The sequence below is a fragment of the Drosophila gunungcola genome, chromosome 3R, assembly GCF_025200985.1.
Source record: "Drosophila gunungcola strain Sukarami chromosome 3R, Dgunungcola_SK_2, whole genome shotgun sequence".
Taxonomy (NCBI): domain Eukaryota; kingdom Metazoa; phylum Arthropoda; class Insecta; order Diptera; family Drosophilidae; genus Drosophila; species Drosophila gunungcola.
This window is the reverse complement of record NC_069139.1, coordinates 4,623,948-4,651,516: the sequence shown is the minus strand read 5'-3', so window position 1 is coordinate 4,651,516 and position 27,569 is coordinate 4,623,948. Positions and strand designations below refer to the sequence as shown.

The 27,569-nt window shown below is 41.6% G+C and overlaps 8 protein-coding genes across 18 annotated transcripts in view; 4 read left to right on the top strand and 4 right to left on the bottom strand.

The window, feature by feature from the left end:
* Window positions 1-486: 486 nt before the first annotated feature.
* On the bottom strand, window positions 487-2,297 carry LOC128265469 (holocytochrome c-type synthase). The gene is made up of 3 exons (XM_053001495.1): window positions 2,056-2,297; window positions 1,330-1,960; window positions 487-903 (listed from the first exon to the last, which is right to left on the bottom strand). Exons 2-3 carry the CDS (start codon window positions 1,929-1,931, stop codon window positions 648-650), a joined length of 858 nt encoding a protein of 285 aa, XP_052857455.1. The 5' UTR covers window positions 1,932-1,960; window positions 2,056-2,297; the 3' UTR covers window positions 487-647.
* A 392-nt stretch (window positions 2,298-2,689) lies between these two features.
* Window positions 2,690-4,408, top strand: LOC128265418 (NADH dehydrogenase [ubiquinone] 1 alpha subcomplex subunit 10, mitochondrial). Of its 4 annotated transcripts, none has more exons than XM_053001433.1 (3): window positions 2,690-2,775; window positions 3,042-4,173; window positions 4,235-4,408. In XM_053001433.1, exons 2-3 carry the CDS (start codon window positions 3,046-3,048, stop codon window positions 4,328-4,330), a joined length of 1,224 nt encoding a protein of 407 aa, XP_052857393.1. In that variant the 5' UTR covers window positions 2,690-2,775; window positions 3,042-3,045; the 3' UTR covers window positions 4,331-4,408. The 4 variants fall into 4 exon arrangements, with proteins under 4 accessions (XP_052857393.1, XP_052857385.1, XP_052857375.1 ...); XM_053001425.1 differs by having other exon boundaries at window positions 2,711-2,802; window positions 3,045-4,173; XM_053001415.1 differs by having other exon boundaries at window positions 2,711-2,802.
* Window positions 4,409-4,558: 150 nt separating this feature from the next.
* LOC128265396 (transmembrane protein 181) lies at window positions 4,559-8,164 on the bottom strand. Its single transcript, XM_053001378.1, has 7 exons — window positions 7,359-8,164; window positions 6,327-6,583; window positions 6,195-6,275; window positions 5,950-6,049; window positions 5,607-5,884; window positions 5,438-5,540; window positions 4,559-5,374 (listed from the first exon to the last, which is right to left on the bottom strand). Exons 1-7 carry the CDS (start codon window positions 7,807-7,809, stop codon window positions 5,001-5,003), a joined length of 1,644 nt encoding a protein of 547 aa, XP_052857338.1. The 5' UTR covers window positions 7,810-8,164; the 3' UTR covers window positions 4,559-5,000.
* A 65-nt stretch (window positions 8,165-8,229) lies between these two features.
* LOC128265376 (pre-mRNA-processing factor 17) lies at window positions 8,230-10,175 on the bottom strand. Its single transcript, XM_053001350.1, has 3 exons — window positions 9,470-10,175; window positions 8,911-9,389; window positions 8,230-8,849 (listed from the first exon to the last, which is right to left on the bottom strand). The coding sequence occupies exons 1-3, from the start codon at window positions 10,173-10,175 to the stop codon at window positions 8,316-8,318; spliced, it is 1,719 nt and encodes a 572-aa protein (XP_052857310.1). The 3' UTR covers window positions 8,230-8,315.
* LOC128265503 (uncharacterized) lies at window positions 10,176-10,280 on the bottom strand. The gene has a single exon (XM_053001539.1). It carries the CDS (start codon window positions 10,278-10,280, stop codon window positions 10,176-10,178), a length of 105 nt encoding a protein of 34 aa, XP_052857499.1.
* A 269-nt stretch (window positions 10,281-10,549) lies between these two features.
* Window positions 10,550-11,679, top strand: LOC128265483 (fas-associated death domain protein). Its single transcript, XM_053001521.1, has one exon. It carries the CDS (start codon window positions 10,663-10,665, stop codon window positions 11,377-11,379), a length of 717 nt encoding a protein of 238 aa, XP_052857481.1. The 5' UTR covers window positions 10,550-10,662; the 3' UTR covers window positions 11,380-11,679.
* A 551-nt stretch (window positions 11,680-12,230) lies between these two features.
* Window positions 12,231-15,756, top strand: LOC128265363 (probable ATP-dependent RNA helicase pitchoune). The gene is made up of 5 exons (XM_053001325.1): window positions 12,231-12,531; window positions 12,592-12,798; window positions 13,236-13,916; window positions 13,982-14,607; window positions 15,322-15,756. Exons 1-5 carry the CDS (start codon window positions 12,351-12,353, stop codon window positions 15,646-15,648), a joined length of 2,022 nt encoding a protein of 673 aa, XP_052857285.1. The 5' UTR covers window positions 12,231-12,350; the 3' UTR covers window positions 15,649-15,756.
* Window positions 15,757-20,626: 4,870 nt separating this feature from the next.
* LOC128262226 (protein held out wings) overlaps window positions 20,627-27,569 on the top strand; it is a 38,992-nt gene continuing 32,049 nt past the window's right edge. For 7 of the 8 annotated variants that reach the window (XM_052996400.1, XM_052996391.1, XM_052996382.1 and 4 more), the window contains exons 1-2: window positions 20,627-20,786; window positions 21,360-21,856. In XM_052996400.1, coding sequence (XP_052852360.1) covers window positions 21,508-21,856 — 349 coding nt within the window. In that variant the 5' untranslated portion in view covers window positions 20,627-20,786; window positions 21,360-21,507. The remainder of the gene's footprint in view (window positions 20,787-21,359; window positions 21,857-27,569) is intronic. The other variant, XM_052996374.1, reaches the window with a different exon arrangement.

The window sequence follows — 27,569 nt, the reverse complement described above, 5'->3', positions numbered from 1 at the left end:
CAGTATGCATTCCGACCAGTGCTATAAAGCGGCAGGAAAGTACACTGTCAAAAAAGGTTTTTAGGCTTTACATTTTTGGACATTAATAATTAAACATAAGCATCTCCTAAAGAGTTATGGAAATCCCTACAATCGCACATTAGCCATAGAAAATATTGTATGTTGCAAAGACGAATTCTTATACATTATACTAAACAAAAACCGCAGTACATATGTATTTTTAAGCATTAAAACCTAAACAGTTTCCGTTAGTTTCATGTATGTGTATATAAAGATATTCGCTTAATAAAATAAATAACAAATTCCCAAATAACATTTAAAAAAAAACAATGTATAAATGGGTGGGTTCACATATTTAATATTGTTTTTTTAATTTTTTAATTTAGCAAATTCGTTTTTGGAAAAATATTTTCAAGACTAAACCAATTCTTTAACGCATGTAGCTGCTAAACAGAGTTTAAAATCTTTAAAAACAAACACATTGCCTTTGGGTGTTCAGAAGTCAGAAATTAAAGTTTATTTGAGGACAGAGAAGGAATTCACTACTCGCCCACAACGGTTTAAACGCATTCAACTACAACTCCAGTCGCATCCGATAACTTAAGCCGATTTTGTACAGATACCGATCATCTTAATATGCAATTCATCTAGTCGCTACCGGCGGTCACTTTGCCTCCATCGCGGTCGCCAAACTTCTCGGTCAGCTCGAACCTCCAGCGCATGTAGGCCACTCGCATCCTGTCCCAAACGTTGTCCACGGAGTCCATGGCAGGACGCACGTCCAGCAGAGCGAAGCGGTAGTCCTTGTCCACCAGACCGCCGTCGTAATAGTCGATGACGTAGCGCACATCCTTGCCGCAACGATCGACGATCCAATCATGTCTATCAAAAGGCAGCTCATATCTATAATGGAGTTCGGAAAATAGGATGGTTAATTCAGGTAGGAGGTTCGTGTCGTGCCCTAAGAGTATAATAAATGACCAAATTCTTTTTGATTTTAAGACATGTTGGTGCAATTAATCTTTTACATATTGATGGATGAGATAAAGAAAAATTAGCTCAATTTCAAATCGACATGCGCAGGAAAAATGGATTTAATTTTTTTTTTTAAATTCTAACTATTATTTTTATTAGCTGGCATAACTACTTTTAATTGTTGTGCAAAATCACTAAATTAAAAAATCTATTCGCTTCATAATGAAGCTGTATAATTAAGAAATATTGCTTTTCTGGTTTCCGCTGCATGTAAACGTACAATCAATATTAGCCTTTATCTAATGGTTAATGGGGAAAACTTTAAAATTATCCTTAAAAACGCGAACCACTTACCCCAGCCAGCTGCGGAAGCGGGCACGTGGACTGAAGTCCTTGGCCTTGCCGCCAAAGCTCTTGAGGCGCGGATTGCCGCACTCCTTGGCGTGCAGCGCCTCCCACTTGAGCACCTCCTGCCAGGCCTGCTCGTTGTTGGCGTTGTGGATGCGGATGATGTCGCCCATGTCCTTCTGCGAGACATCCTCGGTCTTCCAGCGCCAGCCCTTGCGCAGCATGGCGTTCCAGAACATCTGCTGGCTGGGGTACTGCCAGAACTGGACGGTTCCGTCCTCGGTGACCTTGGGAATGGTCGACGTCTGGCGGTCTGTGGGCAGTGGGAAGGGCTGATCCGCCGCTGGCTGTTGGTTGGCCGGCGGCATCATGTTCAGCGGATTCACGTCGCTGTTGTCATGCTGCACCGGACACTCGGATGCCGACTGCATTTTGGGATGTGGGGGCACGGCGGAGGCGGACTTCGCCGCATTGCCATCTCCGTGCTTCTGGTGCATGGGACATTCCGGCGGCGGAGAACCGGCGGCTCCGCTCATGTACTTGGCATGGTCCACCGGCACACTCTTGGTGGCCTCCATCTGCACCCGGGTGATCGCTGTGTTGCCCATTTCTGCTGGGGTTTGCTCAAAAACAAAATCTGTGTCACGAGGAAAATCCTATTAGTTCGTTCAGTTGCGTAACTCCAAGGGGATGGATACCCTCCAAATGCAAGGCTCCTTGGCCAGGACTTACCTGATCCTCTCGTTTACAAGTCTGGGTATTTGTCTATCTGTTCCTGGAGCCCAGTCGCTTACAATTTTGATTTATATATATTAGTTAGTTCATCGTTAGAACGTTGGAGCCCAAAATGCAGCAAGGTTGTGGTCAGGGTTGCCAGACCGCTGGAAAGCGAATAAATTCTTACAGCTGTTTGAAAATATGGAAAAGTTTACAAAATAATAAAAAACGCTAGCAGCAGATGGAGAGTTGGCTGACAGTCTTTTGATAATGAAAAGTTTTTCAAAACATATTCAAAAAAATGGACGTAAAAATAAGGTTACAGTTGCCAACTCTTCTAGGCAGTGGTGGTAAACGTAATGCTGTTGTTGGCGCTATTTTTAAAAAATACAAATAATAAAATCAGTATTTTCTAATATATGGCATCACAGCATTTTAGTAAAGTTAAGACAATTAACCAGAAAACTTGAGGATTTTAAAATGTTTTACCGTTGTTTGCTACCGAAAGAAATGTTGCTTACACTGTTTAAGCAATCAAAATCTTGCTTGTACAATAACTAAACTAAATTATATTTTGTACAAAAAAAACACATTTTAATAATTGTCAAAGCAATTCTAAAAAACAAACAATTTTAATCTTTTTTTAAAGCCCCAATCGATATTTTTTCAGAGCCCTTGACAACCCTATTCTAGACGTTTTCCAACACCGATCGCAGAGACCGAATTTGTTTTTAGGTAGACTTCCGATATTTAGCTTGAAAAGTGAGTTAACACGGCCCGTAAGGGCGATTAAACCAATATATTTGGTAAACGAAAGAAGCAACCAATTGACGGTCAGCAGGAAACACCAAAAGAGCTGGAGAAACTGCAGCTTTTTGGCCAGAAATTACCGCACAATCTGAGCAGCTCCTGTGATGTAACCACACGGCAAACTGCCAGAGGGCCATAATTATTTGTTATTATTATGGATTCAATATACTGATACTGATTCCCCCCTCCAGCAGCATGACCGCCGTGTTCCGCGTTGGCCTGGTGCGGCTCGTCAGCCGCGCCACCCAGTCGCCCAATCTTCTCCAGGCGCAGGCGAACGCCCTGCCCGCCGCCTTCCAGCAGCGATGCAGCATCTCCGGCAAGACGATGCGGGGTGGTCCCCGGGTGCCCAAGGCTGCGCCCTATCCGTACAAGACGAAGAAGTACAGCGTGGTCAATGCGTTCTTCGACAAGACGTCCAAGCGCTTCGACGAGAACTCCAAGGTGATCTGCGTGGAGGGACCCATCGCCGGCGGCAAGTCCAAGTTCGCCAAGGAGCTGGCCGAGGAGCTGGATATGCAGTACTATCCGGATGTGAATCTGGACCTGATCTACATAAATTCGTATGGCTATGACATGCGCAAGGTGGATCCCCAGTTGCCGCCCAATTGCCGCAGCTACGATGTGCGCAACTTTTGCCAGGATCCCAGCCACAATCTTGCCGCCCAGTTCCAGATCCGCATGTACATGCTGCGCTACTCGCAGTACATTGATGCCCTGCAGCACATCTTCAGCACCGGCCAGGGTGTCGTCCTCGAGCGCAGTCCCTACTCGGACTTTGTCTTCATGGAGGCCATGTTCCGGCAGGGCTACCTGTCCCGCGGCGCCCGCTCCGTGTACAACGAGCTGCGCCAGAACACCATCGGGGAGCTGCTGAAGCCGCATTTGGTCATCTATCTGGACCAGCCGGTCGAGGCCGTCAAGCGGCAGATCAAGGCACGCAACGTGGACTACGAGGTGCAGTCGAAGGTGTTCAGCGATGCGTACCTGAACGATGTGGAGCAGCTGTACAAGCAGCAGTACCTCAAGGACATCTCCACCCATGCCGAGCTGCTCATTTACGACTGGACGGCCGGCGGCGAGACCGAGGTGGTGGTCGAAGACATCGAGCGCATCGACTTCGACCAGTTCGAGGCGGACTCGCATAACAAGAAGATGCTCGACTGGCGTTTCCCCTTGGAGGCCGAGTGGTGCGAGGCCCGCATCAAGTACTGTCACGAGAAGCCCGATCTGATGAACTACTTCAATGTGCCGCGCTTCGACGTTCCCGAGCTGCTGCGCACTGCCGACGAAAGCAAAGTGTGGCGCGATGTCTGGTACAATGTGAGTGCGCAGCTCAAACGTATCCTTCTTTTTACTTTAATCTTGCTTATTCCGCCCGCAGGCTCCCGGCATGAAGTACCGTCCTGGCTTCAATTCGGAAATGGGTGACGGCGGTCTCCTCACCAAGACGAAAATTGGCATCAACGAGGCCATCTAGAGGGTTTTTGCTTTGCTTTTGAATTGAAATCATCTGGCGAAATGTGTTAATTATCTAATAAACAATCTAGTAAAATAATGGTAAAGCCAAACTCTGAGGGCAAAGAATTTTCTATTGTTATATAGCCCTTATATTTCAACAGCTTTTATAGTTGTATTAATATATTCGATCAGATTTGATGTTTTATTACTATAAACATTAAAGTAAATATCTAGATTTGTGTTATTTAAAGTAAAATTTACGACTTAACTGGCCAATACAATTAAATTTTCTTTTTCAACATAATTAATTAACTAAATGGCACATTTTTATTTCCAACAATCTCCAAAGTTTAGTAAGAAAATGTTTGCCATTTAAAGTAAGCTTAAAACTTTTCTTGATTGGCCTATGCAATTAAAACTTTATTCTTCCAAATCATTTTCAACATTCAACTGACAAAATTGATTTATTTAACTGCGTTCTGCTTAAACATGAATTACTAAATATATTTTAAAATAATAAGTAGGTAATCTTCAGTTTAAAAACTCAAACTGCACAGGTTAATTTCGGAAATTCGTTTAATTAATGCATAATGTTAGAGAATATTTTGTACACTTATTTAGCACTATAACCCTCGCTTGCGCTATGGAACATTTTGGAGTCCAGTCTCCACGGGCTCCTCGATCTCCGATCAATCGCTGTCGTAGTCGTTCTTCCCGGCACCGCCGCCCACGGCGGTGAGAGGGCGACGCGACTCCTCGTCGGAGCCGTAGACCACGTCCTCGTCGGAGTCGTCGATCATGGAAATGGCTGGATTGTCCTTGGTGACGGCCAGTTCCGCCTGGGCAAAGCGTCCGTCCGGCGAATACACATACGCCATGGTGTACAGGTAGAAGTTGAGCAGCCCGTAGAAGCACATGAACTGCGCCGAACTGCGATAGGTGGTGTTCAGTGAGGCCACAAAGTTGTCCTCGAGGATGCCGAAGCCGAAGCGGCAGGTGGTCACCGTGATGGATATGGAAAGCACGAACAGCATGAGCAGCGTGAGAAACTTCAGTCGCATATCTGTGGAAACGTACGGAGTATTAAGGCCTAAACTTAGTTGGCATTATGGAGATATGCCCTCACCGAAATAGGGCATGGATCGAAGTTCGGTATATGCTCGCAGTAGCAGCAGCACCAGATACAGCACATACATGCAGCAGGCGATGTAGAAGAACATCTTGAAGCCCTGAAAATATACATATGTTTGTATGTTACAAATTTGAATATCCAATCCTAAAGTCTGTGCACCCACATTGTAGTTCTTGGTGTCCACAAAGTGACTGTATGTGGGATCCCTCAGCTCATTGCACTTCTCCCAGGTGGCCAGGACGATGGCGCACAGCCAGATGGGCAGGACGACGATCACCTTGACCAGGTAGAAGCGTACAAAACTGCGCTCGTTCTGCCGCAGTCCATGGTAAATGCAGAGCCAGAACATGAGCAGGGCACAGAGGAAGGTGGCCTGGAGGATGGCGTCCAGCATTCCGGGCAGCCACGAGTTCATCAGGAATATGAGCGGAAAAAAGGGATCTGTGGGGCGGAGATCTTCGGTATAAACCCCTTATTTATGGGTCTCATTTAAGGCCGGAACTTACTGTCATACAGCAGAAGCAGGGGCAACAGAACAGACAACCATCGCTGCTCAATGGACCAATCGTAGATGGGATATTTGCGCAAGGTGTGCGCATACCAGCACTGGAAGTAAGAATATATTATTTAAATAACCTTAGCAAATAAACCTGGAAAATATAAATACATATAAATTCATTGAAAAATACAATTAAATTTTCAAGTTAGAAAATATCCATTCTTATTCTATGTATAAATTCATAACACTTACTAAAACAACGAAGGTAAAGAGCAGAAAGATGCATCTAAACCAGATCTCAATCTGCGTGAACTCCGGACTGTAGGTCTTGAACTAAAGTGAAAAGTTCGTAAGCATTCCATAAGGAAAAACCATGCCACTCACGTAAAAGGTAATGCTGCGTATATTATACTTCTGGTGGAAGGACTCCAGTCCGTAGAAGCGCACGGTTATGATGTAGTGGGCGTAGTCCAGGAATCCCAGATGCATCACCGTGAACTCCTCGCAGTCGTTGCGCACGCAGACCAAGTGCCGTGTCCGGTTATGCGAAACTCCGGAGCCCAAAACGTTCTGCGGCTTGTGCTGCTCGTTGATTCCATCAATGGAGACACTGACCTGGAAACTCTTGTCGTAGCGCTCGTCTGGAAAATGGTAAAATCACAGACAATTTTAATACCTATTATTGATGTTAAAATCAATAAATAAATAAATTACAAATTAAATTTGTACGCTGAAAAGATGTCACTTCGGAATGATTTACCAATGTGTGTACATTTCTTAGTTCTAACTAAGAAAGTAGACTCTTTTTTAAAAATTTTAAAACGCAAAGATTTAAATTTTTAATTTACAGAAAACAGGGATTTTTACCAAAATGTATATCTTATAAAAACGAACACCATAAAATTTTAAATACTTTTAATTAGAAAATGATTATCGTTTTAGCTAGAATTAAAAAAAAAATAATTTCTAATTTATAAAAAATATTTAAACAAAATTCCAATAACAGATAGATGATATAACTATATTATAAAGCTTACAAATAAATATATGCAAAAAAAATATTGTTTTGATTAATATAATAAAACATTTAAAAAGAAAGCAAAGAAAGGAAGGAAAGTCAAAGTTATTACAAAAATTCAATATTTTATAAAGCGACTATAATTCGATTATTATGCGTGTATGATTAAAAATAAAATTCTTTGTCCATTACTTTATCTCGAAAAATATTCGTAAAGCAAAAGGTATAATTTATTTTTTTTTCATTTATTTTTTCGGTTGATAGCTTGTTGATAGTCCAGATAGCTTTTTAGCAGGGTTAAAACTGGCTAGTTTCCTTATAAACGGACGGACAGACATACGGACACGGCTAGATCAAATCACCCAGTGATGCTGATCAGGAATCCTTCAATTACCCACCGTCGTTGTTGTCCGTCACCAGTTTGGCGATGAGCCACAATTGCTGGGAGTAGGTGGTGGTCAGCGGGGACTTCATGGCGAAGGGTCCGGTGGCGAGGACCGTCGGGCTGTGTGCGAGCGAGGTGTTCGCTAGGATCTGCTGGGCGGTCAGCGAGGAGGTGCTGGTGATGGGCGGTCCCGTCAACCCGATGACGATGCCCAAGCCGAAGCAGGTGAAGAAGCCCAGGAAGACCATGACGAACTCGCGCTTGTGCATCGAGTAGAGCCGCATGTGGACGGACCGCTCGCAGCGGTCGTGGTGATAGGCGGGCGAGATGTACCTGCTGAAGTCGCTGAACAGGTCGCTGAACTGCGACAGGGACGACTTGAGGCGCAGCAGGAGGCCGCCGGACGGCAGCTGGTAGGCGTAGCCCAGGCCAGAGGCATCCGCATCCGAGTGGGGCTTGGCCATGGCCGATTGGCAGGATTCTCGGGATTCTTGCGACTCTCTGGCTGATGCTTGGGGTGCTCCTTCTGCCTAAATTCCCTTAATGCATCTCCTTTCCTCCGTTAGACTCCGTTTCGTTAGACTTTAAATATCTGGCAGAACTTTTACCATCCGCTCGACGTTTGTGCGCCTTTCGTGGAAAATATCGATTTTGGCCAACACCTCGCATATGTTTTGGCTCGCTTGTGGGGGTGGCTGGGCGAGATTGGGTGGTGGACGGACCATCAGTCGAGTTGTTTGCACTTTCACATGCACTGCGCATGCCCACTCTTATCACGACTGAAGGTAAATAAAGCCTAATCCTCTCAATAAAGGGGGCTTGTCAAGGGACAAAAGTAAATAAAATTCACTTATAGCTACCACAAAGACAGTGAATAGCCGCAGTTTGAACATAATGGGTATGCAATATAATCAATCAATTTACAAATCGTTTTGGCTTACGTCTATCTAGGTTTATTTTGTGCGGATCTTTAGTCCCAATATTTAATCTGGCCATCCCAGCCGGCGGTGACCAACTTGCTGGCCTCGTGCGGATGCCAGAGGGCACTGATGCACACGCCGTCGTGCGCCTGCCACTTCTTGTACATCTTCGTCGTCTTCCAGTCCCAAATGTAGCACTTGCCGTCGCCATCGCCCGACACCAGGTAGCTCATGTCCGGCGAAAAGTCCAGCTGGCAGGCGTAGCCCGAGACCATGTGCCCGGTGAAGGTCTTCTTGCGGTTCATCTTGAAGCGATTGAGGGCGGAGAAGATGACAATCTTGTTGTCCAGCGACTGGCAGGCCATCCACTTGCCATTCGGCGCCAATGTGACGGCCGGCATGGAATGCATAGTCGGATCGGCAATGTACTTCATGTCCACGGGTATGTCCCACTCCCAGATGCGCATCGATTTGTCGTCCGAGGTGGTCACAAATCGACGGTTGTCGTCCACAAAGGTGATGGTGCTAACCGAGCCCAAGTGCCGGTCGTATTCCTGCACAATATCTCCGCTGCGCGTATCCCACTGTGGATTCAACAGAATAAATACTTATAATTTGAAAGCTATTTATGTGGCTGTTACTTACGCAAATGATCTTCTTATCGGAGGTGCCGGCCACGAAGAGATGCTGCTTGCTATTATCCGGATGGAACTTCACACAGAATGGCATTTTGCGGGTGGTGAACCGGGAGACCACATCGCCCGTTTCCGCATCCCACAGCTTTATGTAGCGATCGTAGGAGGCGGACAAGAAATTGGTGCCCCTGTTGTTCCACGCAATGTCCTTGATGGCCTGCCGATGGCCAGAGAAGGTGCGAATGCATCGCCGCTCGCCATACACCTCCCACAGCTTCACCCGGCAGTCCATCGAGCCGGAGAGCAGCAGATGAGCGGTCTTGGGGAACCAGCGAATGGATGAAATACCCTTGTTGTGGCCAGACCAAGTGTGTATGTGCGCCTTGGGCAGGAAGCATTTGGGTGGCGGGGCATTCGAGCGCAGATTTACACCCAAATCATGCGGAGCGTGCAGGTACGAGCGACCCTGGTAGTCGTAGGCATCCTTGACTGTTGGTGGTGATAAAGAAAAAAATAAAGGGATTTATAACATACAAATGTTTTCCCGCAAATTGCATTGCATTACTCACTGTGCAGTGTGGACTTCTCCTCGAGCGGCTTGTCCTCGGGAATGCGTCCGCGCTTGTGCCGCTTGGACAGCAGCTCGTCCAGCTCGGCGCGCTCCTGTTCGTTGGGCTTGGCCACCGACACCTCATTCTCGAACTTGCCCCACGGGCCCAGAAAGCCCTCGATGTCCTCGGGATGGTCGTTCTTCTCCTGTTTGCGCAGCTTCTTCGCCTTGGGCGCCTCGAACACCGTCTTGCCATTGTCATCGTAGGCGGACTGCAGGTCACCCACAAACGACTGCCCGTCGGCCTGCTCGTCCACACTGGGATCCAAGGCATAGCCGTATGTGTGGAAGGTGCGTCGCTGATTCTCGAACTCGAAGGCATTGATGTGCGCCTTCTCCACATAGCCGGCCAGTGTGTTTCGCGGCGCCCGCTGCTGCATGGTGAGATCCGGATGCTCCGGACCCTTCACCGGCGCATACATCTCTTCGTAGCGCGGATTGTAGGTTACCTCCTTGAGCGTGGGATCCAGAGTTCGGGGCACCGCCGAGGCTCCAAGAGGCACCACCGCCGGCGCCGCACACACCGCAATGGCCGTGGACAGCGAGTGCGTCTTGTCCACGGGCAGCAGATGAGCGGGAATGGTTCCTGATCCGGATTTGGTCGTGGCGTCCTCATGGTCCGATTCGCCCTCCGAGGAGCTGGCGTACGACTGCAGGCCCAGCATCTAGAGGCTGCGCACAAGCTCCGTGTACTTGTTGACAAAATGCTGAAGGTAGATCACAACCAGAGTGTAGAGCAGGAAAACAAAGACGTTTATAGATATTTCCATCAATTTGTAGGTTTTTTGGCCCGATTGGTAGAGATGGCATCCCGAGTCTCTGTTATCGGTTATCGATGGTTTTAATCGGACAACGGGAGGGTTACACTAATCGTGCACGATGTCGAAGTGGAAGGTAGCAAAGTCGAAATAAAAATAGTTTGGCTATTCCCTAACCGACGGAGCTTTCGCTTACAAAAACTAGAAAGAATAACTAACTTATGGTATATAAATGGCATTTTCGAAACTGATTGTTATCGGCGTGGTCGCACTGCTGATAAGACAATGTTTGGCCATACGGTCATACTGAACCAGACAAGGGATGGGCAACTTTGGATTTCTGTAAATACAAATATTATCGTTTTCGATCAAAAGAACAGGTACATTAGTCACGATGACGGGAGGCAACCACTGGAGCTACGACATCCTCAAGCAGATCGCCATCGAAGGATGCACGGAGGACGTGGAGCAGCTGAAGGCGCTGTTCGCCGATGAGATTGGTTCGCGGCGGCGAATGGATTGTATTCGGTGCGTTGAGGATCTGATTGACTGCCTGGAACGGGCCGACGAACTGGCCGAGGACAATGTGGAGCCACTGCGTCGGTTGTCCATTAACCAACCGAAGCTGATCGAGGCTCTGGCTGGCTATACACCGCCGGCAAATGTCCGGGATCAGTCGGTGAATCTGTACCAGGAACTGCGCTTGGCCGAGGAACTGCGTCATCAACTTCGCATAGCTCCGGTTCAGATTGCCTATCCACATCCGGCGGTAGCTGTGGCTCCAGCACCCACGCCTGCAATCCAGAACTATACCACTCCGGCTGCATTTACGGATCGCAAACGTTCGGCCATCTTCAAGAAACTATCCGAGGAACTGGGACGCTACTGGCGACGTTTGGGTCGATCGGCGGGCATTGGCGAGGGCGCCATGGACGGCATCGAGGAGCGCTATCCGCACGATCTGAAATCCCAGATCCTGCGTCTGTTGCAGCTCATCGAGGAGGACGAGTGCCACGATCCCAAACACTTCCTCGTTCGCCTTTGTCGCGCCCTCGGCGTCTGTGGTCGCAATGATCTGCGCAAGAACGTGGAACAGATTATGTCGCACTAAGTAAACGGTTGACATTAGTTTTAATTCATACACTTTTGTATTTTATGTGATGGCCCTGATAAGCCAGGGGAAATCCCCTGCCAAAATTGATAAGTCTTGCGCCTTAAAGCCAACAGTGCCTCTTTTTGTTTGTCTATGGCTAATGATAGGGTGTAACCAAAATTTGCAATATGCTGTCGAATTTGTTATTATCAAACAAAGGGAGATTCCCTTTGAACTGTATAAAAAAATTACTTGAGTTGCCAAATCTTTCATATAATATTGCTATTAATAAATCCAAAACGTATTAAACGAATGAAACTTATTGTTAAATAAATATCAAATAAATAAACAATATGACTGCTTATTTTTGAATTAATATAAGCCCTGAACAAGGTGATTCCTATTAAATAAATAAATTCCTTATCTTATTATAGGAAAATTTTATTTTTATCGTTATTTTATTTGAATGATAAATAAGTCAAGTCATAAAAATAAGAATATCTAAATGCAGACTTAATAGGAATGTGATTAACAGAAGTATTTCAATAAATCAATGTTAAAATACAATTTTAAGTTTTCTTATCATTCAAAATCGATTTTTCAATTTTAAAAATGATAGTTACACTATATCACTAAATTATCGATAAGACCAGCTATCAATTATCGCTTCCTTTGTGGTGAATGGCGACAATGTTAAATCGTCGTTTTCCTAACATTTTTATGTAGATCATGGTCATCAATTTCCTAACATTGATCTAACATAAACAGCACTGTGGCAGAGGGAAAGCAGAGTAGAGATGGGAAAACATCAATGTTGCCCCGCCAAACATCGATAAGACCAACGACTGGAAAACATCGATGTCTTCTATGCTTGTATCGATGTTTATCCACCTCTAGACTGCAACACGTGCGCCTTATTTTATTCTGAAATTCTGTTTTTAACCATTAAAGTGTATTAAATAATTAAAAAATCAAGCTAATCCAGCAGAATGTCGATTCGTGAGAAGCTGCTGATGAAGAAGATAGTGAAGCGGGAGAAGATGAAGAAGGAGCTTACGCAGAAAAAGGCAAAAAACAAGCCCCAAACTCAGGAGCCACCCAAACAAAATGGCAATAAACCCAGTCAGAAACAGCAGAAACATAGCAAAAAACGTGTGCAGGAGGAAGAGGGTAGGTCTTGCGACATTTTGAAAATGTATAATAGTTAACAAATTATTTCAAACTCCGCAGATGACGATTTAGAGGCGGATTTCCAGGAGGCGCCGCTGCCCAAAAAGAAGCAACAGAAACAGCAGCCAAAAAAGCAACAAATTCAGGTGGCCAACTCGGATTCAGATTCAGATTCTGATGAAGATGATCAGGAAGACGAGGATGTGGAGGAGGAAATCAACGATGAGGAGGATGTGGCCAGCGGCAGTGATGAAGATGAGCAGGAAGGTCAGTAATAGAATAAAATCCAACTTAACTATAAAGATCTTTTTCGATTTTTTACTTTCAAGAAAGATTTGTTGCTTGACTTTGTTTAAAATCTTAAAAAATGCACGAAACATCAATGTTATTCGTTTTCAAAATAAACCTATACCCCTTTCTTAAATCCTTGTCTAAAAACATTTAATTAAGATTGATTTTAATATGAATAACTTAAAAGACTGTTAAAACAAAAGCAACTTACTTTATTAAAACTAAGTAATTTATATTAAGACACTAAAGACAACAAAATGATGATTTAAAGGCGAATTTGAGCAGCTCTGGATCAGCGAGTTAATGCTGCCAAGGGCAGGCATGAAATCCATTTTAAAACCAACTGAATTTAATCAATTTTATATGAACTTCATCCATGATAAACCTTTATTAACAAACATAACCTATTTCAGATGAAGATGACCCGGTGCCAGCGAAGAAAAAGAAGCTGTTGCCCAACAAATCCAAGCCACAGAATGGCAAACCAGCCAAAGACGATGAGCCCTTCACCGTGGAATCCTCTCTGGCGGCCCTGGATTACCGGGATTCGGATGATCGCAGCTTTGCCTCACTGAAGGGAGCCGTTTCCGAGGCCACACTGCGCGCCGTCAAGGAAATGGGCTTCACCGAGATGACGGAAATCCAGGCGAAATCACTGACGCCCCTGCTGAAAGGACGTGATCTGGTGGGCGCTGCCCAGACCGGATCCGGCAAAACGCTGGCCTTCCTGATTCCCGCCGTCGAGCTGATCAACAAGCTGCGCTTTATGCCCCGCAACGGCACCGGCGTGATCATCATCTCGCCCACGCGAGAACTGTCCATGCAGACGTTCGGTGTGCTCAAGGAGCTCATGGCACACCACCATCACACCTACGGCCTGGTAATGGGCGGATCCAATCGCCAGGTGGAGAGCGAAAAGCTGGGCAAGGGCATCAACATTCTGGTGGCCACACCGGGTCGTTTGCTCGATCATCTGCAGAACTCGCCCGATTTTCTGTACAAGAACTTGCAGTGCCTGATTATCGACGAAGTGGATCGGATACTGGAGATCGGTTTCGAGGAGGAGCTCAAGCAAATCATCAATCTGCTGCCAAGTGAGTAGCCAAATAAAACCTGAACATCCTTCTTATATCTATATACATTTTCTTGATATCTTTAGAACGCCGCCAGACAATGCTCTTCTCGGCCACACAAACGGCTCGCATTGAAGCCCTGTCCAAATTGGCCCTCAAGTCGGAACCCATTTATGTGGGAGTCCACGATAACCAGGATACGGCGACGGTTGATGGACTCGAACAGGGCTATATTGTCTGCCCCTCGGAGAAGCGGCTGCTCGTACTCTTCACGTTCCTCAAGAAAAATCGCAAGAAGAAGGTGATGGTTTTCTTCTCGTCCTGCATGTCCGTCAAGTACCACCACGAACTCTTCAACTACATCGACCTGCCGGTGACCTCCATCCATGGAAAACAGAAGCAGACAAAGCGAACGACCACCTTCTTCCAGTTCTGCAATGCCGAATCGGGCATTCTGCTCTGCACCGATGTAGCGGCTCGTGGATTGGACATTCCGCAGGTGGACTGGATCGTGCAGTACGATCCCCCAGATGATCCGCGCGAGTACATTCACAGGGTGGGCCGTACGGCCAGAGGATCGGGCACTTCGGGCCACGCCCTCCTCCTGATGCGACCCGAGGAGCTGGGCTTCCTGCGCTACCTCAAGGCCGCCAAGGTGCCACTCAACGAGTTCGAGTTCTCCTGGCAAAAGATCGCCGATATTCAACTGCAGGTGAGCAAATAAGCAACTTTTTAATTCAAATTACGTAGTTATTAAAATATGCATATATATGTATACATTATGTATTACATTGTACCTAGAAATCATTAAACTTTTGAAGCGGTCAATGTTGAACTGCAGAAATACCTTTTGAGATTTGCTGCATAGTCTTTAATTGTTTTTTATAAAAATTTAAAATTAAACTTATTTACCCATTTTTGTAATATAATTTTTGTTATAAAAATTGACGTAAAGCTTATTTTACAATTTTTATTATACAAATTTTGAATAAAATTTGAATGCAAATATCTATAATATCTGTGATCTATGACATCGTAAGACCTTCAATGACATATAAAGGATTCATTTAAAACACAAACATTTGATAAAAATAGAAAAAAATTATTGCGTTTTTCGATACGTCATAAAGTAAACAAAATTTGGAGTTTTGTTATTTTAATCTGAATTTTTTTTCTTTTAAATTTTTTAAAATTTATTATGTTTATGTTAGGTCACCTTGCTAATCTAATAACAATTAATAATTTAGAACACATTACAACATTTAAGATAAAGATGTTAACAGATTGTCTTCTTAGTGGAAAATACATTTTCCCAAGATAGGTTGTCCGAATTAGTGTAACAAAAGCTAGTGAAAGCTTATACTTATAATTATTTAAAAATGTAACCAACCTATATATTAAAAGTACCTCTTTTCATACCTTGCAGTTGGAAAAGCTGATCGCCAAGAACTATTTCCTCAACCAGTCGGCCAAGGAGGCCTTCAAGTCGTATGTGCGTGCCTACGATTCGCACCAGCTGAAGCAGATCTTCAACGTGAACACGCTGGACCTGCAGGCGGTGTCGAAGAGCTTTGGATTCCTGGTGCCGCCCGTGGTCGACCTGAAAGTGGGCGCGGCCAAGCGGGATCGACCCGAGAAGCGGGTGGGCGGCGGTGGATTCGGGTTCTACAAGAAGATGAACGAGGGATCGGCCTCCAAGCAGCGGCACTTTAAGCAGGTCAACCGCGACCAGGCCAAGAAGTTTACGCGTTAGTTGTAGATTTAGGCAGAGATACCATGGCATATTGTAAATCTGCTACTTTATTTCATTGTGTGTGTATACATATAGGCAAAAGATATAAAACTAAATGTTTCCATTTCACGAATTCACGTAACCATTTGGCCGGGCATCATCATCATCATCATCATCAACATCGGCGTCAACTCGCATCCCACTCGATCTCTCGATGCGGATGCGGCTTCTCCTTATTTGTGGCTTGTTTGTTTCAAATGTTTATTGTTGTCGCCGATTCGAGTTGAGTCGCCTCCCAAAATTTGGCCGATCGCGCTTTTTATTTCGTGTTTCGCCCGCTAAATTGTGCCAGTTTATGGCCCACGCTCGCCCAGTTCATCTAAAACTGTTGCGACTTGCTGTTGTCCCAACTAATCGATAATCGGGCGCTTAATCAATTGCTGACTTACGGGCGCCCACCGCACATGCATTTGCCAATTGAAAGAGCATTGGGCCGCGATCAATTTTCCAATAAAACTTGTTTAACCAGCCCATGCTTTTACAGATTCCGTCACCCACATAACCGAAAAATGGTTAAGAAATTACAGGCCACCTTGGCTTAAAAATATTGCCATAGTCATTTCTCTATGACTCAAAAAGGAATTCTAAGTAATTTAATTGTTGAAACCAGCTTTAAACGGTGTTAAAGTCTGTCTTTGTTCTAGTAAGATTTTACAAATTTATAGTAGATTTGAAACTGTAGCTAAAAAATACATTTTTGAAGATTTATGGAGACAGTCATTTTCTAAGTATAGGTTTCTTTAGTTAGATCAAAGTAAACTAAATGAAAATATTTACAATTTATTTTTGATATTTTATTTACAACTTTATTAGTAACTTGGCCTTGTAAAATTAGTTAAATAGTTTTTAGCTACGATTTTAATTGATTTATAGTAGTTATGGTATAGGTTTCAATTTTCAAAAGGGAGTTTCTTTTAAAGTGAAGTACTAGAACAAGTTTATAATTATTAATTGGTAATTTAACTAAACCGCTTTCAACAAACTGAACTTTTCGAGTTATAGACGTTCGACTGTAAGTGCGCAGCGCTCGGCAGCCATCGAAATGTATCAGCAAATTAGATGTTGTTGGGGGCGTGGGCGTGACGAATGTTGAAGACCACAACGCCATACGCCCACACACACGCCCCTCCTCCTGGCGTTTAACACTTGTTTCTAAAAGCCAAGCTAACGAGGTTTCTGTGAATGAAAAAGCCAACGCGCCGGAGTTAACCCATTCATGCGCGTTCTGCGGATCGTGGCTAGCTAAGTTTCGCTTAGTCAGCGGCTTGTTGGATCTAATCAGCTGGTCGAGCACAATATGCAAAGTGGAAACTTTATGAATGGACGTGGACTCGGAAAACGGAAGACGTGGGGGACTGGTTCGATTCCACCTGTGGGACGAAAAGTGTGACATAGAAAATGCATTCGCACCGGCGACTAAAGTGTCGGTAGAAATAACAAAAGATTACTTTTGTAATATATTTATTAGTTGTTAAAGTATTTACAAGATACTGAAAAAATGTTTGAAAAAAATATTATAAATTAACTTTTCAAAAAATTTGTACAATTTATTTTTTTGTTAATGCTGGATTTTATTATAATTGTACTATAAAAGAAACCATTTAATAAACAAACTTAAAAGCTTTAAAAGATAATTATTAAATTATTAAAACAAATACATTTTAAACTATTTTCAATATTTAACCAAAATGATACGTCGGTTATGTAAAATAGGAAGATTAGATACGTTTTATTTTGATAGCTCTTTATCTGAATGATACATTTTATAGTATTTTTAAATAATTTAAAGACATTTTTATTCCAATATGCGGACTTAAATTTTCTACTTAAAGCATTTTTTTTTAAAGCCCTGCTTTTTGACGTTTTAGTTGGTGGCTTAGCCTGCATATTGGTGCATATGCGATGGTGTATCTGAAAGATACTCACTATCTGTGTGGGTGTTGCAGCTCAGCTTCTCTGTGGGCCTCAAAAACCCCAAAAAAAAAGTTGGAAAACCGGAGGCGCCCACACGACCGCGTGTCATGCGTAATGGAAACAACTGAAAACTGGTTAATGGCCGACTGCCTGGCTTTTTGGCCAACATATTGCTAAATACACACTCTCACACCGAACATTTCTGTGTCGGTGGTAAATTAAGAAAAAGAATCTTTAATTCGGCTTTTAATGCACAAAACCGTTAAATATCTTGGCCAAATTTGCATTTGGCCCAAACGTGCAGTGGACAAAAAAGGATTCCTGCCAGCAATGAGTGTTGGCCTTCGTTTTTGGAACCACTTCCTTTTAAGCAATTCCCCTGCTTAAAAGGAAGTGGTCAAAAAATTGAAGTGCATTTAAGATGCAACATTATTTTTGTTTATAACCAAATAAAGCTTAATAACTCACTTCGCTTTAAGGCAGCGATTTAATACAAAACTATGGAACAGTTTAACCTCTTAGATTTTAATATATTTTTAAGCCCTTAAACAATGTTTATCAATGTCATTAAACAATGCGTCAACTTAGCTAATCAGGCATAAACTTTTACAAAACCATATTAATAAATTAATTACCTTAAAAATCATGAATCTGATAAACAAAAGTTATATTCATTATGAATATATTAAATATTTAATATTCCTTTTTTATCAAACAACAAAACAAATAAAGAAAAGTACAGTTATGTTGTTAATAATTATACAAAAATAAAATTTATACAAGACTTGAAGAAATTGTATATATGTTTTTTGGTAAATATGCATATATTATCTGGTTCATAATTCAAAATGTAAGCAGATAGCTGTACAAAATGAACAATAATACATTTTATCACTTTGAATTTGAAGTATTTTTCTCGCCGCACTTAGCAGCTGCTAGAAAACTTTTGTTTTGCGGCCAATTTTGGTTTTTCAAAACCGAAAGTGCTGCCCAAAACGACCTGCACACAAAGCCACACACCACATACGACCCAAAAGCCGAAAAAAGGAAAATTCCAAAGCCCTAGAGAGATTAACGGCCCACGGAAAACTTAACACTTCGGATCTGCCAGATGTCCAAAGAAAAAAATACCAGGTGACGTGGGTGTGCGGATTGGAAAGGGCTTCAGTCTTTGGTCTCTTTGGCCCCAGAGATTTGAATCGGAAATCCATAAGCATACAATGTCTCAATCGCCACGCACATTGACACATATTTCAATGGCAGTAAAACTGTATAATGGGGCCGTATAATATAATGTCGGCCCACACACGCAGGCCAATACGATCCGAACTGATTCGATCGGTTTGAGCCAAGTGCACACACCAATTTGGTGGGACTTGCGGCCAGGCTTCGAATAACTTGGCCAGGTGAGGTCCGGTGGTGGGCGCCTGCTTTCCAATGGAATGACCAATCCAATGTCCATCCATGTCTTTGTCCACTCCAAACTTTCACGTCTCATTTAAGTGCATGCGGGTGCAGCTGCACTGCAAATAATTATTAATATTATAGAAAAAGATATTTGATCAGTGACATAATATAAATATTATATATACCAAATGATTATATATATATTAAGCATTAAAACATCTTTTGTTTAAAATAAATAAATTTACAAATTTGTACAACAAGTTTTAACATTCTTGAATTTTCTTTTGACCCTTTTGAAATTTTTTTTTGTATTTTAAAGATCTCATTTGACTAATAATAAAATAAACAAATATAAAATCAAAAATTAAAACTTTTCTCTTCAAAAATTCAACTTTTATTAAAAAAAGTTTGTTTCTGATAGGCTTTTTGTTATTCTTTAAGATTAAAAAATGGTATGCAAACAACTAGAATTTATAAATTTACGTTTTTTAAACATATGAAACGATTTTAAAAAGCTCTTTTCGAGCACACAAAATATTTTCTCCAGTGTGGTGTTTTTGTAAAATACGCCAAATACACGGAAGCCAGCGAAAAGTGTCTTTTTGCGATGGAAAGTAAAAGTTGTCGCCGGCCTAGGGTCGCTTTATATGGTGTGTCCATCGAAATGCTCGCGAATGCCAATTTTCCCACATATGTACATTTTGTGGCAGAGTTAACCAAGTTAACACCAACATTTGGCCAGTACTGGTTCGGGGGCTTATTTGCATGGTGTTTTGGCCCCAGATGCTAGCCCCCGCATATATGTCCGGCAAAACAAAGTGCCGCTTGGTTCTAATCTGCCAGCAATTTCCGTGCGCAATTACTGCCTTCACTTCTCAGGCTGTCTTAATTAATTCAAATTCAACGCCAACGCGCCAAGTGGTGGCCCAACCAGCGACCAGGTGGCAACGCTGGGGATTAGTTGCTATTTAAGCAATGCGAAATTTTTTAGCCGAAAATTAATCACTAACTTTTGTATTTAGCTGCTTTGGAAATGTTTTGCCATTTATCAACTTTGTTAATCGCGGATTAGGGCACAATATGTGAAATAAGCTAACCAGCTGCGCAACTCTGTTTGAGCAGGGTGGCAACGCCTGGGAGTGATCTTGCATGCTGGCAATGCGGTGGTGCGAGAGCGAGACCTGAGAGAGCGTGACGTCACAAAGCTTAAAAAGTATTGTGTTTAATATGGGAAAAATAACAAATTTAGTTGTTATTTCAGCTTCGGTTTGTAAAATACTTTACATTTATTTTTAACAGCCATATGAAATTTATACAGATTTTGTAAGAACTATTTCAAATAAATAATTTCATAACAAGTAAAATTTAAGTTCAGTTTGTGATGATTAAACTAGCCAATATTAAACAAAAAATTATAAGCACTTGCACATTGGATATACAGTTATAGCGAGTTGTAAATTTCTACACTTTTTAGTTTAAATTATGTTATTTCGAACGATTTATTAACGAAAATCTTACTTTGTGACGTCACGTGGCGGGAGAGCGGAGAGCTCATCGTTATCCGAAAACGCAACCCCGCGATCGCACAGCCATGATCTCACACTTACAGCGTTTTGTGCTCTTCACTTCGCATTCAGTTTCATTCAGTTTTTCTCTTTCTTCGCGCACGGTTCAGTGATAGGAATCGTTCAGAAAAGTCCCGAGATCCGTTCGCTATTCCCCGACTCGAATAAAATCAATATACATAACAAACAACTGAAAAAGGAATCCTCAGAGAAGTGTGTTTCAAAAACTATCCAAAACAAGCGAAACGAAGAACAAAAGCCAAAAGCCATCCAGCAGCAACAACAAATACATAATCAGCAACTGTGCATATTTCTGCGAAATTTTCAGCCATTTAAATTACTTCCAATGCGTTTGCCCTCTCATTGAATGTCCAGGCAAAGGAATTTCACCATTTCTAGCCCAAGACCAATGGAAATAAGAAAAATAATTTTCATTTTAAAAATATTTAAATATTTTTTGTTGTATTTGATGTTGCAGCAGCCAATTGAGCGAGGGAGAGAGCGAACCAGAGAGAGAAGCAGCTATTTTGACATTCTGCTTTCATTCATCTCCGTCGCATATACAGTTTTACTGTATAATGTCCGTGTGTGCGTGAGAGATCGCCGAGGAATTTTCTGTCTTTGCTTTGCGCTCTCAGTTTCTCGCTCACTCTCTCTCTCTCCCGCTGCGTTGTTGTTGCTGCAGATCGTAAAAAATACTTTTTGGGTGGAGTTGTTTTCATTTCGTTTTCCGTTTTGAAAATTGCTCGCGTACAAAAAACTTAATGAATTTCCCAACTCCCACAGAAGCGTGTTGAAAGTAGCAAATCAGTGTACAATAAGTAAAGAAAGACCGAAACAAAGTTTTAAAGTTGTAAATCAGAACCAGAATCTCGTCGAGAACAAAACAAAAATCCCCCCAAAAAACCAACAAACACACACAAACACAGCAAAAATGAGTGTCTGTGAGAGCAAAGCCGTTGTGCAACAGCAACTGCAGCAGCACTTGCAGCAACAGGCAGCCGCAGCAGTGGTTGCGGTGGCGCAGCAGCAGCAGGCGCAGCAACAGGCTCAAGCCCAGGCTCAAGCTCAGGCTCAAGCTCAGGCTCAGGCCCAGGCTCAGGCGCAGGCACAGCAGGCGCCGCAGGTGGTGGTTCCGTTGACCCAGCCCCATTTGACCCCGCAGCAGCAGCAGCAGAGCACACAGAGCATCGCCGACTATCTGGCCCAGTTGCTCAAGGACCGCAAGCAGCTGGCCGCCTTTCCCAATGTCTTCACCCACGTCGAACGTCTCCTGGATGAAGGTAAGTCGATCAGTTCAGGAGAACCTCCAATCCTAAAAAGTTACAGTTGGCAGGTCTCATTTTGTCATAATTAAAATATCTTCGTCATTTAGAATACGTAAAATACATTTTTTAAAGATTGAAACTTTAGAGTTCCCACTGCAAATGTCTGTTATTTTTACTTTTATACATAGACGATTAAAAAAATACCACAGTTATCAAGGATACTCTACTTAGGTCTCAACTAAATATCTTTTAAAATAAGTAAGCTATAAACAAAATTCGAAGATCTATGCTATTTTGCATGGTTGGTTAAAATAGGCTTTGCATTAAATTCAACGGTTCTTAAATCGAAGTATATTAGAAAAATATATAAAGTAGCAATTGGTTTTATTTTTAAAATTTGAAAAAAGGTGTAAAGTATTTCGTTTCTTAAACTGGCAATTTTTGTATTACACAAGCTGGTGAAAAATAATATTTGGTATATACATACAAAATTCTTTGAAACAAAACTTAAAAAGCTCCCTTTAAAATTTTTGACATAATATGTAGAGTTTACAATCACTTTATAAAATGTTAATGTTGCGATAGAGGACAGAAGAGTAGTTATGTTATTCTAGCAACAATTTAAGGTTAAATTGGAAAACAAACTGAAAGCAAAAAAGTCAAAGACAGAGTAAATAATTAATTTGTGCCTGGCATTTTAATTCCTGGAATCTTAAACCAAATTCTGAACAGTCAATACTAAGTATGCTTACAGGTAAATATCTGCCGGCTGAAAAATTTAATAACACAGGAACATTTCTAAATTAATTTTCGAAGGAAGACCGAAAGACTACATATGATCCATTTCTGATTTATATCTCTTTTATTGTTAGATAAACAATTGTTAAGCTTTTTAATTCCTGGAATCTTGTGAGATTTATTGTATACATGAATTACAAAGATTGAAGAAAACAAATTTCATTTGGAAACTGTAGAACACAATTTTTGTGTGAAATTTGTTTATTTTAGGTGGTGATTTCATATTCGTTTCGTTGATAATGTGTACGTTTTTTGAGAATCCTTAACGAGTGATCACTGTAGTTCAATCAGTTTTGGGGCATGGATCTCGCTGTGTCTGGTTTGTCTCTTCGGCGTCTCCTTTTTGCCTCTCCTCCATCGTGGGTTCTGAGTTCATTCCACCTTACATCGGAGGAACCCAAACGAGATGTTTGTTATTTTTAGTTACTTCCTTTTTGTGCGCCTCTTCTTCGCGAGAGCACTCTCTCCGTGTTCTCTCCCTCACTCTCTCCTTTTGTGTTTTTGGCCCCACACTTGATTGCCCTGTGCAGCCTTTGTTGTTCTTATTATGAATTCTTTGTTGACTCGGCCATTCGTACACAATAAAGGAGAGGGGCGATAGAGATTTTGAAAGTGGGACCTAAAACCCCAGGGGGGGAAACCCCCACACCGAAAGAATTATTTGTATGACAATGATTATCAATTTGATTATTTAACATATAACTTTGGACTAGATAACAGTATTTCAATTCAATGCGTTAGAAAATTTTTACATTTTTATTGAAAATGTCAAACTTATTTTAATTTAACATTGTCCAATTGTGATTCTACACCAATCTTATTTTTTTCCTGTGCACTAAAAGTGTAGCAAAGTTAACCGAAAGATGCATGAATTACCGCCACTGCCCACGCCCCTCAAAACCAAAAAAATCAAATGAAAACCAAGCAAACACACTTAAAGGCAAACCAACAAAAGTCAACTTTCGGGGCGGAAAAGGGGCGGGGGCGTGCCACTACCTGGTCGCATCTTGTATCTTATATCTCGTATATCGCCGCAGCTCTCATTTCTGTATTTGCCCAACATCTGTTGCCCATATGCAGGCCGGTCACGAGGGTTTGTGTGTCGCCTCGTAATGACAAAATTATGTTGCACAGATACAAAGATTCAGATATTCGTATTGCGGATTGTTAGGTACCGCTATATTGCCAGGGTATGCGCTTGAAGTGCAAAAAATCGAACTTTGAGACCTGGACAACGTTAAAACTGTTTATTATGATCAATTTAAAATTTATAAAGCTTATAACTTGTATTTGCGAACATCAGGATCATGAGATTTAATCTGCCAAAATTCGTATTTGTATATTTTTAAGTTTTTATATCAGGTTTAATATTTGGACGGATATTCGAAAAGAAACACAAAACTATTTTATTAACGGGTTGGAAAGCTATTAATAATAACTTTATCTTTCGCTTTAATAAACTTTAAATTTGTTTGCCTTGATAAATTTATTTTCACAAATATTGAACGCTTATCTACATTTAATTATCAAAATTAATCGATTTATGCCATTGCAAATTATCTTAATAATAAGATGCAAGATCCAGATCTTTTTGTTCATTTCATTTAGAAAATATCCAAGAATTCTGTAGTGTTATCTAGACCGATCGGATTATTGATTATACCAGGTATCGCATAGTCGGAAAACTTGCCCAAAAGCATTTATTCTTGTTTTTGTTTCGTTTCTGGCATTGCTGCAAACTAGTTTGCCTGTCTACAAATTGTATTTGCCAAAAGCAAAGCGTTGACAATTTGTAAAACTCGTTCCAGCAGACACAAAATTCCGAGAGGAAGAGAAAAATATACAAAACAAACCAAAACCAAAAATCGAACCCAACTCGCTGGCTTATCACCTTAGTGGGAGGGTGTCGGACTGGATTTGGGACCTGGGAAGCCGAAGCGACCGCTGCCCACTATATAGTGGCTATATGCCACCGCTTGCCGCTCGCTGCGAACCGCTAACGGCTTTCAACTTTTCAACTTGCTAGAAGTTTTTGTGTTTTTCTCATTTTGCAACTTTCTCTTTTCAATTGCTGTCGTCGCTGGCTTGTGTTTTTGTTTTCGTTAGCTTGACATGCGGGCCAAACTCAACGTTCACATGCGGCCGGTCAGCCGTGCGACCCAAAAAGAGTTTATGCTTCACCCTTTTCCCCAGAGGGTACACAATTTATTATCCCTATTGTCTCGACTTGAATTTTATTTGCCATTTCGTTGCATTTTTAATGACGCCTCAATGGATTTATTAGTGCACATTTTAATTAAAACTCAAGGAATTGAGGAAATGGACATAACAATAAGAATTTCAAAATTATTTATTTTAAATTGTTTTAGATGGATGAAAAAACTGTCTATGTTGGTATAAGATCTAAGAACATTCGTCCAAAGTTGACTGTTTATTTAAATTAAACCTGTACGATTGTAGATTACAAATATCTTACCTTATTTTATTAACGCCATTCATCTTTTCTGAGTATTCACAATCAAGTAAACCAATACCAGATCAAATTCCCCATTTAATTTTATATTTTTAATCTTTCAGAGAACATACAATCTGAAGTGATTGTTAAGCAGCTTAAAATATTTTTGAAATATACCTGCATATACTTTGGGTCTGTCGGAGATATTGCGAGAGATCTAATTAGGTTCCTGCCTTACCTCAAGCAACACTAACATCAGCAATAGTCGCTTTTGAGGTTGCGGTTGCTGTTTTTACTTGTGTTTTATTTTTTCCACTTTTATTATTGCGGGTGTGCAGCAATGTTTGCTTCAGGTTTTGGGCTTGGGGTTCTGCTCGCAATCATCCATTGGCTACCTGTTGGGCGCTCGCCCGTTCACTTGAAATGCACAGCTAGCGATTACATTTGAATAGTTGTCTGTGTGGAAGTATGTATGTATTAACCGTGCGTTTCATAGCTGTAAATCAAAGCAAAGAAAAGTCTAGGGCTAATGAGAATTAACACGATTTAAATAAAAAAAAAAAAGAAGCAATTTGCCTAAAATTTGTGTGCGTAAAGATCTCTTCCTAAAAAACAAGAAACAATCGCGTACGGTATCTTCTATAAAATGTATCATTAAAACTAGAACTCGAAAATTAATAAATTTTAATGGTCGAATTAATTTTTTTTCTGCTCTTTGAACTGGAATCAATCGATATCCTATATTCATGAGACACACTTTACAATTATATGTATGTTTGTACATACAATTCCTTCTGTTTATTTGCCGCCTTTTTTTTTATCTTCTTCATTCGTTCGACGCTTTTGGCACTGCTGACATAAATTTTTGTTGTTATTTTGACGAGTGTGTTGTTTGCCTTTTGGATCTGACTCACGCCCCAAACGAAACAAAAAGAAGAATGAGTTTTGGCCGCCAGCGAGCATTCGCATTGTATCTGTTAGATAGCTTTATGACACACGCCGCTGGAGCACGTTTCCTCGCCCGAATCTGTATCTGTATCTCTATCTCAGCCGTATCTGTATCTGTTGCTTTTGCTGTTCGACTCTCCGCTATTCATAGTCGTCGCATTTTGCACAGTTGAAGTGTGCCTAGACTGTGTGAATAAAAAGTAAAAAAAAAAAAAAAACGACGTCAAGAGGCCCGAACAGCTCTACGATCTCGGATCTCGGATTACCGGCGACCAAGCATAACTGCACGTACTATATCGCACTCGGAGATATCATTTTGGTCTCGTAGATATCACATCTTCCGCGTGACGTTTGTTTACCTGGGCAGAGGACAGCAAACAGTCAAACAGTCAAACAGCCTCTTGATATGATAAATTCCTAATTTTTGTTTTTAAATTTGGTGGGCGCACACACCTGGGCGTTATAATTATAGAAATTGTACGCTCTGTTACTGCAGGCCAAGGTGTATATCTGTCAGATACGCATCCAAGTCTGTATCTTGTGCATTGAAAAACCTGCGATATAAAAGCCAAAAAAGAACAGACCAAAATCAAATTACGTACACCCGCAACGTGAATGTTTATATGGCCGATATATATATATATATATATATATATATATATATATATATATATATATAGGCATAGATATATGCACAGAAACGTATATATATAGTTGGCCGAGTGTGTTTCTCGGCATTTCTCGGATACAGAAATTTTTCTCTTTCACTCCGTCCGACATTTTTCATGAAAATTTGAAATGTGTTTCATTTCATCTAAATTTAGATTATTGGAAAATGGTTTTTTCGCCTGCCACCATAGCTGTTGGAATTTCGAATCGTTGGATTTTCACCGTTTTAGGGCGTTGTTTTCTTCTGGCCAGAAATCCGATGGGTAGAGTCATTAAAATCGGAAATTAAAGTGGCTCGTTGACAATAATGCGGCTGCTGGTCTTGGATCCGAGTTGAATGCAAACACAGCGGAGCTGAAAGACAAACAAATAATTCAAAATGATTGGCCCATCCTCGCTTTATAAAAGATACATTTGTGGCGTTCCATTGATCATCCAATGGTACGAGCGATTTGTTTTTGATTTAGTTGCAAGAAAATCACACAGAAAATAATTATGTTCGTTTTAAATACAAAAAAGGCACTTAATTTTTAAAAGTTTTCAATAGGGAATTTTTTTTTAATTTAATATTGTGATGAAAATGTAAAATAAAATTCTTAGACTCATAGGTTTGCAAATTGTTATGGCTTTCTATATTTTTCTCTGTGCATCAGGAGTAGCAGAAAGCTGCCATGAGCATTTTAATTTAGTATTTTCATAGGCACGGCTTGCTGGTTTGGGTTCCCTAACTGGCGTGCTCATAAATTTGTTGACAATTGTTATGCGGAACGCGTAACCCTCCTCGTTTCTCCCTCTCCCTTTACCTCTCCCTCTCCTAACCTTACCACCCGCACAAAAGCAATCGATCCCATACGATTC